The sequence below is a fragment of the Mus caroli genome, chromosome 1 (genome assembly GCF_900094665.2).
Source record: "Mus caroli chromosome 1, CAROLI_EIJ_v1.1, whole genome shotgun sequence".
Lineage (NCBI taxonomy): Eukaryota > Metazoa > Chordata > Mammalia > Rodentia > Muridae > Mus > Mus caroli.
In genome coordinates, this window is record NC_034570.1 from 83,729,149 (window position 1) to 83,742,193 (window position 13,045).

At 44.5% G+C, this 13,045-nt stretch overlaps 1 protein-coding gene across 5 annotated transcripts in view; it reads left to right on the top strand.

The window, feature by feature from the left end:
- Positions 1 to 12,362, top strand: part of Ube2f (ubiquitin conjugating enzyme E2 F (putative)) — a 36,082-nt gene extending 23,720 nt beyond the window's left edge. For all 5 annotated transcript variants that reach the window (XM_021159119.2, XM_021159116.2, XM_021159125.2 and 2 more), the window contains 6 exons: positions 1,270 to 1,337; positions 3,733 to 3,803; positions 5,681 to 5,738; positions 6,940 to 6,972; positions 9,716 to 9,778; positions 11,147 to 12,362. In XM_021159119.2, the coding sequence (XP_021014778.1) occupies positions 1,270 to 1,337; positions 3,733 to 3,803; positions 5,681 to 5,738; positions 6,940 to 6,972; positions 9,716 to 9,778; positions 11,147 to 11,197 (344 nt within the window). In that variant the 3' untranslated portion in view covers positions 11,198 to 12,362. The remainder of the gene's footprint in view (positions 1 to 1,269; positions 1,338 to 3,732; positions 3,804 to 5,680; positions 5,739 to 6,939; positions 6,973 to 9,715; positions 9,779 to 11,146) is intronic.
- The last annotated feature ends 683 nt before the right edge of the window (positions 12,363 to 13,045 follow it).

The window sequence follows — 13,045 nt, forward strand, 5'->3', positions numbered from 1 at the left end:
AGAGAGAGAGAGAGAGAGAGAGAGAGAGAGAGAGAGAGAGAGAGAGAGAGAGAGAGAAATTTGTCTTGCTAGTAAGAGCTGGACACAGTTCTTATGGAAGAAGTATAAATAACCAGTAAACTGAGTTATTTCAGCCTTACTGGCATTGAGCAAGGATTGTGTCGTAAAGCACACTTAGTGCTTAGTCTTATGAGATTACCAGAGTATGAATGCTACCATCCAGGAATGGCTATGGATAACATAATGCTGGCACAGCCTCAAAGTTCTTTTCTTTATTCATTTATTTTTGTATGTATGTATGCAACAATTCATGGGTGGAAGTCAAGGGATAACTTGCAGAAATTGGTTCTGTCCACCTTGTGGGTCCTGGAGATTGAACTCAGGTCCTCAGGTTGGAAGCAAGCACCTTTGCTTGCTGAGCCATTTTACCAGCCTGTAGCCTCTAAATTCTTAAAGAAGCCTGCTTTTAGTAATGATATATTTACTGATAAAACTTGCTTTATGTATCTGATTTATGTAGAAAGTTGAAGCAGTTGGCCTTAGTGTTGTAGCTGTAAAGATGAAGACAGTGCTAGTCAAACCACAGTGAGACTAAGAGGCTGCAGCACCTCTGCTGGCAGCAGCCCCTTCAGTTCCTTCTTGAACCTGGCTTAGGCAAGAGAGACTGTGCTATGGTGTTAGCAGACCTGAAGAAGCCTGGACATCCTTGTAGGTTTTTGCCCCACCAATTTCCTAAGGAATCTCACCATACACTCACTGAGGCAGAGGGGTAGACTTCTCCAGTTCCCCCACTGTGCCTGCTCCTAAGCCCTGAGCCATCCAGCAGGGGAGGGCTGTTGGTTAAGCATGACTGGAAGTTTTACATAGGTGCTGGGGAAACAGCAGTCAGATCTCATCAGCTTTCCCACAGAAATAGCATCCTCGTAGGGAATCTGGAAGCTGTCCTGTAAAGAGGTAACTCACACAAGGCAGGGGATGGTTAAGAGGGGACACAGTGACTATAGTGCCCTGAAGAAAGCCAGCCATCCTGAAAGATGCCCTGCCCTTTTTCTCTGAGGGCGCCTCTGCCCTGGAGCAGGTGGTGATGGTGGCAGTGTTGGCAGGACAAGGCTCTGCACTGTGCAGCTTTGCTGAAGGAACCTGGGTACTCTGGTCCTAGTGTTAACCTCTTCAATCTGTGTTTGCCGTATCCTAACTTCATGTTTGCTTTTGTTTCCTTTTTTTTTTTTTATTTAAAGATTTTTTTGTTTTGTTTTGTGTTTTTAATAGATGAGGGTTACTACCAGGGTGGAAAATTTCAGTTTGAAACTGAAGTTCCCGATGCCTACAACATGGTGGTGAGTAGCCTGCAAACCTCCCTGTCTGCACACACACACACACAAACACACACACACACACACACACACACACACACACACAGGGGCAAGGCATAGAGAGAGACATGGGGGACACTGCTTTGGGAGCCATGTTCTGCCCTTTTTCTCTGAGGGTACATGTGTGTGTGTGTGTGTATACACACATGTATGTACATACATACATACACACACCAGGGGCAAGGCAAGAGAGAGACATGGGGGCACTACCTTGGGAGCCATGCTTCCCATGCAAACCCGTGTTTGTCTTGTGGCCTTGGCAGCAGTATGAAAATTTCAGTACAGAAACTCATTTGTCTGACAGGTGCTCTTCATGCAGATGTTCTGCCTGTATTTTTTATGTAAGATTTTAAAATGGTGAATCATGTTTTTAAGACTGATTCTCCAGTCAGAATGGCTAAGATCAAAAATTCAGGTGATAGCAGATGCTGGCGAGGATGTGGAGAAAGAGGAACACTCCTCCATTGTTGGTGGGATTGCAAGCTTGTACAACCACTCTGGAAATCAGTCTGGCGGTTCCTCAGAAAATTGGACATAGTACTACCGGAGGATCCAGCAATACCTCTCCTGGGCATATATCCAGAAGATGTCCCAACCGGTAAAAAAGACACATGCTCCACTATGTTCATAGCAGCCCTATTTATAATAGCCAGAAGCTGGAAAGAACCCAGATGTCCCTCAACAGAGGAATGGATACAGAAATTATGGTACATTTACACAATGGAGTACTACTCAGCTATTAAAAAGAATGAATTTATGAAATTCCTAGCCAAATGGATGGACCTGGAGGGCATCATCTTGAGTGAAGTAACACAATCACAAAAGAACTCACACAATATGTATTCACTGATAAGTGGATATTAGCCCAAAACTTAGGATACCCAAGATATAAGATACAATTTGCTAAACGCATGAAACTCAAGAAGAATGAAGACCAAAGTGTGGACACTGTGCCCCTTCTTAGAATTGGGAACAAAACACCCAGGGAAGGAGTTACAGAGACAAAGTTTGGAGCTGTGATGAAAGGATGGACCATTTAGAGACTGCCGTATCCAGGGATCCTTCCCATAAGCAGCTTCTAAACGCTGACACCATTGCATACACTAGCAAGATTTTGCTGAAAGGACCCAAATATAGCTTGTGAGACGATGCCGGGGCCTAGCAAACACAGGAGTGGATGTTCACAGTCAGCTATTGGATGTATCACAGGGCTCCCAATGNAGAAGCTAGAGAAAGTACCCAAGGAGCTAAAGGGATCTGCAACCCTATTGTNGGAACAACATGATGTACTAACCAGAAACCCGGAGCTCTTGTCTCTAGCTGCATATGTATCGAAAGATGGCCTAGTCGGCCATCAATGGAAAGAGAGGCCCATTGGACTTGCAAACTTTATATGCCCCAATATAGGGGAATGCCAGGGCCAAAAGAATGGGAATGGGTGGGTAGGGAAGTGGGGGGCGCTATGGGGGACTTTTGGGATAGCATTGGAAATGTAATTGAGGAAAATAGGTAATAAAAATATTAAAAATTAAAACAAAACAAAACAAACAAAAAAAAAAAGACTGATTCTATTTATGTTATAATACCAAAATTCCAGGGACCAATGATTTTAGAATTTTAGGTAATAATCTATACCTATATGTTAGCTCCTTAAAGACCATATACTAAATTATACTAGAGGCTGTCACATGACTTGTTTTTGAGGCTAGATCAGTAGGGAAGTAAGGTGATATATAGAGAGTTGAAGTGATAAAAATTTTAAGTAGCTAGACAGATGGGTAAATAGGAAGTAGATTTATAGGGATTCAGTAGAGAAGGGGCAAACACCATCTTTGCAACATGGCAGAGCCATGAGCTCTGGTGACATGAGCTGTTGTGGAACTATGGTCTAAGTTGTGGAATGTAACTCCACCTCTGAGGAATCCAGCACTACACATGCACATAAATGTGCATATACATTCATGTGCACATACACATGTTAATAAATGAAAGAATAAAGTATACTAACCCTGGTCTGGGAAACTATTTAGCACTAGTGTCTACAAACACATCTGACCAAGGGTTCTGTATGGAGCAGTAATGTTCAGCTGTGGATCTGTGATTTGGGCATAGCAATTTGGACTCCAGGTTGGAGTTTTAGACTGGGAGGTGGTGTATGTGTCTGTCTGTCTGTCTGTCTGTCTATCTCCATGTCTGTTGCAAATATTTATGTGTGCATACACTACCACCTGCTATTCTGTTCTCTAGTTCCATAGGACAGGCCATGTGTTTGGTGACTCACTGGGGTGTAGAAAGACCACACATTGCTGATAGGGACTAGGGAGCTTTGTGACTCCCTCCACCTCTCTCTCTCTTACAGCCTCCCAAGGTGAAATGCTTGACTAAAATCTGGCACCCCAACATCACAGAAACGGGGGAAATATGTCTAAGGTGAGTTTCTACCTCTCTTCTGCCTGTGCATGTGTGAACCTCTTCAAATTCACTTTTGTAAGGAGATCTTGTTTGGCTACAAATTCAGAAATGCCCGCGCCAAGCTGATACAACTACTTTTGGAACACATCCTCTATTGCCCACCATTGTCAGGCCCTGGTAGTCCTCACTGTGCAGTTGATGCTCTCTGTCTCCTCCTCCATTAGGGAGCAACCATAGTCCCAATGATGTTACCACTGATGTTAGCTAACCTGCAGTTAGTAAAACCCAGGAGGGAAAACTACAGGAGCCTGACTTCAGCATCTCAGGTACCTTCACTAAGGATACTTTGCATACTGGCCCTTTCAGAGCAGGCAGGTTCTCTGTGGTGTCAGCTGTAAACTATGTCCTGCCTTCACAGTGGCACAGGTCAAGGCCTAGCAGTTCCAGCTCTCCCTGAAAGGTTACTGCTCTCCAAGGAAAAGAGCTGGAGAAGAAAATGGAGGGCTTCTTTCATAGTAGACAAAGCATTTGACTTTTGTTTTTCTGTTTGTCCTGTCCCCCACTTTCTAGTACTATAAGGATGTTAGTGATGGGTGTCTGGTCTGTGCCAGCTGCATTTGATGCAGATCCTCTCTGACAGTAGGACTTGGACAGGCTATCACAGCACTGCCTCATGTTCAGCTACCCTAGGAAGCAGGCTTCTCATGTTCATATAATGTGCTGGGACCTGAGGGTATTCTTAGGGCTCCTCTGTTTCTCCAGTCTCCTTAGTCAGCATTAGTGACTTCGTAAGGAGCTATACCTGCATGCCTCTCTCTCTGCTCTTTTTTGTCTGAGAAATTCAGTTAGTGCCGTCAACCTATACCAAAGCCTTAAAATACTGTCAGGCATGGTGGTGCATGCTTTTTAATCTCAGCACTTAGCAGGTAGAAGCAAGAGGATCTCTGAGTTCTAGGCCAGTTATGGCTTCATAGTGAGACCCTGTATCAAAACAAAAACAAACACCCTGTAACAACAAATAACAAACCATAAACACAAAATTGAAAAAGAAGATCTCTAGACTATTTACTATCATTGTATGTAAATAGTCACTCATTTTGAAAAAGCTAAGCACTTGACACTGCACAAAGGAGTGTGGGCACAGGAGGACACCACTCAGCAGCCAGCCTGTAAGGTGCTCAACCCACTGGCAACCAAGAAACATGCAGGAGCACCGTGAGGGGCATTGGGTGGGTGGCAGCTGCAGATAGTAACAGACTTTGGGCAAATGCATCATTCTCTCACAGATAAAGTAGTCCTCCTGTTGAGGGAATTATGTTTGGATTATGCCTGACACATGAATTATAGGCTCCAATCCTCAGTCATTCTTTCTACAATTGTTGTTGCTGTTACTTCCCTGTTTCCTGGCTTTTAGTCAACACGTGTGTATACTGTTTTAATAATACTTTTCTGGTGGGTGCGATGACACATACCTGTAATACAAGTACTTGAGGCAGATAGAGGAGAATTACCACAAGTTTGAGCTAGACTGGAATATATAGCAAGTTTGAGCTAGACTGGAATATATAGCAAGTTTGAGCTAGACTGGAATATATAGAAGTTTCAGGCAAGCAAGGACTCTAAGAGTCCCTGTCTTAAAAAAGAAAAAAAAAAATTACTTTTGCTTAGGAATTTCACGTGAAGAATGAATAGTGTATACATAGTCAATAAACAAAATAATAGACATTGTAACTGAACTACAGCTTTGAAGAAGAGGACTATTCTCAGGAGGCCAGCACAGGAGATTGGGCAGCCAAGAAGAGACAGGTTTCACAGATGGAATTCCTTCCTTTATTGTGGATAGAGACTTGCAGCAGAGCTGCGGCTCCTCATTAACACGTGTTTCTCTCTTCCAGTTTACTAAGAGAACATTCAATTGATGGCACTGGCTGGGCTCCCACTAGAACATTAAAGGTGAGAGCATTCCTCCCATAGACCTCAGGCAACCATCCTCCTGTAAAACGTACACCCTTGCTCCTCCTCTGACAACCACATACCTTCTAAGGCTGCTCTACCCAGTATTGCTTAGCCAGTTCTAATTGGGATGAGAGTCCTTGCTGACCAGCACCGTATCATTCGAGAATCAAACTGCAGGTTTCAGAACCACAAGAAAAAGACTCTCGATCTTACTCACTCAACAGGGCTGTCTTGAGTCTTTCTGGGTGTGTGGAAGAGCTGCAGTGTGTATAGTTACTTCCTGGTCAGAAGGTCTGTGACGTGATGATAGGTAGATTATTGCTGAATAGGCACCATAGGAGAGAAGAGTCTACTGTCAGAATATGCAGACTCATGCAGTTGTGCTCTATTCCTCCCCAACTGAGCTCTCTTGACACATGAACCACACAGCCTTCTGCCCAGCCTTTCCCTGTGTCCTTTTCTTAGGATTTAGCTCTGCCAGCTTGTCCCACTACCTAGAAGGCAGTTCCCCCCAGTTCTCCACTCATGACACTGCTCCTACAAGTCTCTGGCATAGCTGCCATTTCCTCTGCAGTCTCTCCTGTTTGGGGATCAAATGTCTACTGCCTTCCTTCAGGCTTAGTGCTTATCTTCACCTCCAGCTCACACCAGGTCACATGTGACAGGACAAATAGGTGGGATGTCCCTGAGAATCAGCTTAAAGGAACAAGAGTGGGGGTGAAGAATCAGGTAGAGGAGGTGTTTGGGAGCATCATGGCTCCCATCTGACAGTCAGATATCTGAGCACAGAGAAACAATGGTGTAGTGGGAATTAATGATCTTAGAAATGTGAGTCTACCTTAATTCTTAAGTAACTAGAGAAGGTTAAAAAGGTGTAGTGGAGTAATTTATCTGAGAATCCCAAAAGGTGGTAATGTCACAAAAGAACAGGCTTTGTTGTGAGGTGAATATCAAAAGTCTAGTCTGTGTAGCAACAGGTCGAGCATACATGTGTGGTCTGTGGCTCATGGTCCCTGCGTCTGTCTGAGCAGGGAAGACAGGAAGTTGGTTAGAAGTTAAACTTGAAAGTGCACTTATTTGTCTTGAGGAAAACAGTGTGACACATGTTTTGATAGTCTGTAATGCATATTTCTTGGTTATATGTTGAAAAGACTCTTAGTGGATTGGAGCCTGAGAATTGTTTTCTTTCTTTTTTCAGGATGTTGTTTGGGGATTAAACTCTTTATTTACCGTAAGTATATTATTAACTGCCCATCCACCCTCTTCTTGATTTTTCTGGCTGCTGACTTGAAACACAGCCTTAAAGACCATGGGTCTTAGAAGCTAGCCTTCATTTCCATTCTTTATGACCAGATGTTGTACTGATGCAAGAGCCTTAGGAGGCTTTAGAGACATTTGGAGGATTCTATCTTCTAGAGCATACCTGCTCCTCCTGTCTTGTGGGGCACAACATGCTTGTTTTTAATGGTCAGAGAAACAAAAAAACAGCAGAACTGCTACTAATCTGTGAGGCCCTGCCCAGTGTTGTGTTTCTGGGCAGCACGTGCCTCAGAGAAGCCAGGATTCACAGGCATTTCAGGTTCTCCCTGATTCCTGTGAAGTCACCTATACCACTCAGATGGCTTTTCTGGTGAAATAACACAGTGTTTGTATTCCTGGAGGCTGAGTCTCATTCACAACTGGGCTTCACTGTCTTCTTAAATAGATTTATTGTCTTTGGGTGTTTTGCCTATGTCTGAGTTTGTGCACTGCATATGTGGCTGGTGTTCACAAAGGCCAGAAAAGGCCATCGGACTGAAGTTATAGGTGGTTGTAAGCCACCATGTAGGTGCTGGGAATTGAACCAAGGTCCTGTTTTGTAGGCCTTAGCCCACTACGTAGTCCAGGGAATCCATGGACTAATGCCATTCCTCCTGGTCAACTTCCTAAGTGCTGGAATTAACATTCACAGCTGTATATGTTTTTTTTTTCTCACTAGGAACACAGTACTGCAGAGGAATATGGTAGTCTCTGCAACAAGGCCTTTTCAGGTGTCCTTTGAGAAGCAATAATTATATGAACAGTATATCTGGGCTAATTTTTTACAAGAATTGGGCAGGTCAGCTGTAGCCTCTGTGCTGAGCTTGGGTGTACATGAAGAGGTGGAAAGATGACCTGACCTTCAGGACTTAAGCAACAGGTTTCGGGGAAGGGAGCAACAACGACAAATTTGGGATCAGGAAATGCAAAGGAAGGAGACAAGAAAAAAAATTCTATTTAAGTCTCAGTTTACTCTAGGGAAACAAAGGGCTTAAAAAGCTACAAACCACAAAGGTGCATGGGCCAAACCAGTATTATCTCTTAGTTACACAATAATGTAAATGGAATGTCCCCACTGTAAAATGTCCTCATTGTAAAAAGTCTGGAAAGGAATGTCCTCGATATAAAAGGTCCAGAAAGCCTGCTATCATAAAATGTCAATTACGAACAGAAGCAAGATGGTGGAAGAAACAAAAGAGTGTTAGTCAGTAGATGATGGCCCAGGGACAAGATAGAAACTGAGATGCCAGGGGCTTTTGGGCCCCAACAGAAAAAGTCTGCTCCCCTGAGTTTGGGGACACCAGATATTGTTCCCTTTGGATTTTTGAGTTAGTGCATTTGAAGAGAAGTCAGAAAGGAATAAGACCAATCAGGCAAGGTCAAAAGAGAAACTTTGTACCCAGAGGGGACAGGAAATTAGAGAAGTGAATGCTTTTAAAAGGAAATGGGGCTGGGTGTGGTAGGCTTAATTCTCAGCACTGGGGCTACAGAAGCAGATGGAGCTCTGAGTTTGAGGCCAGCCTGATGTATGTATGTCTAGTAAGTTCCACACTAGCCGGGACTACAGAGATACTGTCTCCAAAAGTAAAAGAAAGGAAGAGCCGGTTTAATGATGTAGCCTGATGATAATCTTAAGTTAAATCCCCAAAACCTACCACTTCCTAAAAATTGTCCTGTAACCATGTATATACATGCATTAACTGTGAAAATGCATGATCATAAATACTGCAAGAAAGGAAACAGTAGAACTGGAGAGATACCTGAGTCAGGGAAATGCTTTGTACAAGCATGAGGGCCCAAGTTCAATTTCAAGAACTGATATAAAGAAGCTAGGCACAGGTTTGTGCCTATGATTCCAGCACTGCAGATGGCAGGATCGCTGGAGGTTCGCTGGTTATCCAGCCTCACCTAATCAGTGAGTTCCAGGTCCCAATAAGAAATCCTGTCTCCAACAACAAACAGAATGGTTGCTCTAGCTGGCAGTGCTGGCACACACCCTAATTCCAGCACTTGGGATGCAGAGACAGGCAGAGCTCTTAAGTTTGGAGCCAGCCTGGTCTACAGAGGAAGTTCCAGGAGAACCAGGACTACACAGAGAGATCCTGTCTCAACTACCCCACCCCCACCTTCCAAAGAATGGTGACTCAAGGCCAGAGAGGTGACTCAGTGGTTAAAAGCACTGGCTGCTTTTCTAGAGGACCCAGGTTCTATTTCCAGCACCTACATGGCAGCTCACAACTTCCTGTAACTTGAGTTCCTTCTTCTGGCTTACATACACACACACAGACACACACAGACACACACACACACACACACTACACCTACATACATGCAAGCAAAACACTTATACATAGAAAATAAAAATAAATCTTTTTAAGATGATTGTCATTCACTAGTTATCAGATAGCTTCAAATTAATGTGATTACTATTATCTCCAGTTTCCCCAGAGTGGGGGGATATTCATGTGTGAACACACACTTACCTTTTACTGAACCCTCATTCACCATTTTGAAAGTCACCCCTGCTAAGCACTCTGCAGTAAGGGACATGGAGTGCTTGGAGCTCTTGGAAGCTGCTCTGCCAGCTCTGGTGCACTAAGACTTTTCGAAGAGAAGATTTGCTACAGTGTATGAGATTCTTTCCCACACTCATTATGAGTTGCTCTCTTTTAAAGGATCTCTTGAATTTTGATGATCCACTGAATATTGAAGCTGCAGAACATCATTTGCGGGACAAGGTGAGCTGACAAATGGGCTGCTTCTAGGTAGGCATGCTAGGTAAAAGTTCGTAGGGGTTTCAGCTGGTAAGTGAGGTTTCAGTGGTGGATGCCAGGTGACCATTTCATTACTTCATTAACAGTAAGGGATGGCTGGGGGTATAGCTTTGTGATCTTAAGTTAAATCTTTTTTTTTTTTTTTTTTTTTGGTTTTTTGAGACAGGATTTCTCTGTGTACTTTGGCTGTCCTGGAACTCACTCTGTAGACCAGGCTGGCCTCGAACTCAGAAATCCGCCTGCCTCTGCCTCCCGAGTGCTGGGATTAAAGGCATGCGCCACCAACACCCGGCTAAGTTAAATCTTAAGAGCACTTGTCTAGCACTGCAAAACAAAACAGCAAAACTCCACCACAGTGGTACAGAGGTAGAGAAGGAAAATGAGTAACATCAGGCCACATTTTACGCTTAGTCTTTCTTTTTCTTTCTGATCAGTCCATATGTTCCCTCCTGGGTGGTTGTCTTTGATCATTCAGGTTCCCCACAGTAGTCAGTCAACACAACTACATCCTGAAGTATTTGATTTGCTCCTACAGGCAGATTACTGCATCCGAGATACTGTATATCCTTAGTGTGAATTGTGGGCTGATTGTTTATCTTTGAGGCTCAATGGACACAACCCCTGAGCCTGTATATACTGCCTGGGAAACTTGTAGGCAGATCAAGTGTTGCAGAGTATGCTTGCTTGCTTTGTGCTTCTGAATAGTTTGCTCTTATTTTTGAGCCATTCTCAGAAGATTGAATTTTTTGTTGTTGTTGTTGTGTTTTTTTTTTCTTTTTTTTTTTTTTTTTTTTTTCTGATGTGCCTGCTGAGGGCCTGACTCTGGCCATCATTTTGCACGTGCAGGGGGCAGAGCTTTGTTTTGTATATCAAACATTTTCTGTCTTACCTACTTCAGATGGGTATGAGGTGCTTCTGAGAAAAAGCCTATTAATCAAATACCCAAGCCTCCCGAAGCAGTGTAAGTGTTGCCATCACAGTGCACTGTGACTATACTCCGGGGCCTGTGTCTAAGCAGGATATAGGTCCATAAATGAAGCATCAGAACCTCAGGGAAGGGAAGGGAGGGATGGAGCGCTGAGGGAGATGCACCTGGAATGACTTTGCACCAGGGTCTCCTGCAGAAAACCAGAGCAGTCCTGTGTGGGTGAGCGGCTCTTAGCGTTTCCACTGTACTGCCTCCTGCACAGTTTGCACTGCAGTCATGGAGAGGTGGGCCATTGGTGACAGGAAGCCAGGTTTCTCCATAGGGTCCTTCACTTTGGAGTTTTGCTATGTTCCTGAAGTGTCACTTTGTTCTCTCTCACTCTGCTGTGTCCTCTCCCTCCGCAGGAAGATTTTAGGGACAAAGTGGATGAATACATCAAACGCTATGCCAGATGATAAGAGGAGAGATCGCAGGTCTGAGGACTTTGTCACAGTTGTCTCTGATGTGAAACAGCTCGAGGTAGCCCTCCTCCCCATCCTCATACTCCCTGTCAGCCCCTTGGGATTGTCCCAGTCCTGCGACCATGCTGTCCTGAAGAAGACCCTCCTGACTGCCCACTATAGGTGGCGAACAACATAATACAGCAAGAAAGTGTGTCTGGGCCTGGAGAGAGTTGTCTGCTTCCCTTAACATGTTTACTGAAACTACTGTCTAGGCTGTCTGGTGGAATCCCTCCGAAGTTGTAATGAACTCACCACTGAGGATATAGCGCTTGCTTCCTTTCCCCCAACACTCGGTGTCCTGCACAGGTGATGTAATGACTTGTTCCGTGTGACTGGCAGGTTGGCAATAAGAAACCCGCTATAAACTGTGATTGGATGCACACTCTCTTAGCTTCTTCCACGAACGCTGACCCTACCTAGATGTGAAGCTTCCCAGAATGCAGTCATTCACTGTAGATCTTACCGAAATGCGTATTTTATTTAATGTAAGTATATTTTGGAACAGATTTGTAATTTGTACAATTTGATGCTTTAATTATTTTTTCTATTCTTATTTACTTTGTATTCATTGTATAGAGCAAACACAAAGACATTGAGTCAAGAAACTACTGAAGAGAAATACAAAGAGACCATGCTAGGCACATAATTCAGTTTCTCCAGACGCAGCAGGAGTCTGGCTCCTAGACAGCAGCTCTTCCTTCAGGTCTGCATGTGGATGTCTTAGAGCCTTAGAACCTACACCTGGACCATCAGAACCAAAGGCAGGGAGGCTTCCCTCGATTGCTACCCAGACACAGCAGGCTAGGGCTCTCTAAGCAAGGCTGGTGGATGATTCTGCCATGGTCATAGCATGAGCCAGGGCTCCTTAACGGACTCTGTCATTGCCATCCTGCCTGGGGAGTCAGCCCAGTCTCTGACTCTGCCACAACTCCACTATGACTGTCTTCCAATTTGCCAGTGGTTCCAAGTGGGGGAGTTTCATAGCTGCAGCATACGCCATAATCAGGGTACTGCACTTCAGGGTCAGCCCTGGAGAGACAGGTGGGCTTATTCTGGCTTTAGACATCTGAACCAGTGAAATCTAATGCAAAATAAATGCATGTCTGGTTTTACTCACTGCCTGCCTAGCATTCACACTTAACTGCCAGTCTTCCTGCCTGTCATCTTCTGGGTTTAGTGTGCAAACAAGATCAGTTTTGTTCCCCATTTGGTATCAGGAATTGTGCCAATTAGCCATGAGGATGGTCTCTGCTGGCAGCCACATACCTAGAGGAACAGAGCAGGAAGGACAACATCTAAAAAGGCGAATGGTAGTACTCCCTCCGGTGGTTTAGGTTTAGGACTTGCCCAGGAGCCTTGGCATCCTCCTCCCAGAGTCTAGGGAAAGCTGTGACTTAACCCTCTGCCAGTGTTGCTGTCATTGGGCTGGTGCCCAGCAGCTGACCAAGGCAGTGCTAGCATCACAGATAGGACTTCCTCACAAGAATGCTTCAGTGGAAGAAATGACACTAGTGCCTGTCAGTGTACACAGTGCTGGAGAGCAGCCTGCCTGCACTGTGAGAAAGGTGCTAACCTCAGGGTACCACACAGTAGCGTTTTAGAGGTCAGATAGTTTATGATACATTTCCAGGTAAGAGGATACCCTCTCATTCTGTTAAGTGGAAACCACTCTCCCCAATGCACAGACTCCATAGCCTCACCCTTCACAGTGAGCAGTGGTGCTTACCTGACCTCTAGACTGCCAGCTTCTTGATTTCCCCACCCTGGCCAAAGCAACGTTCTAACTAGTTCTTGTTACCC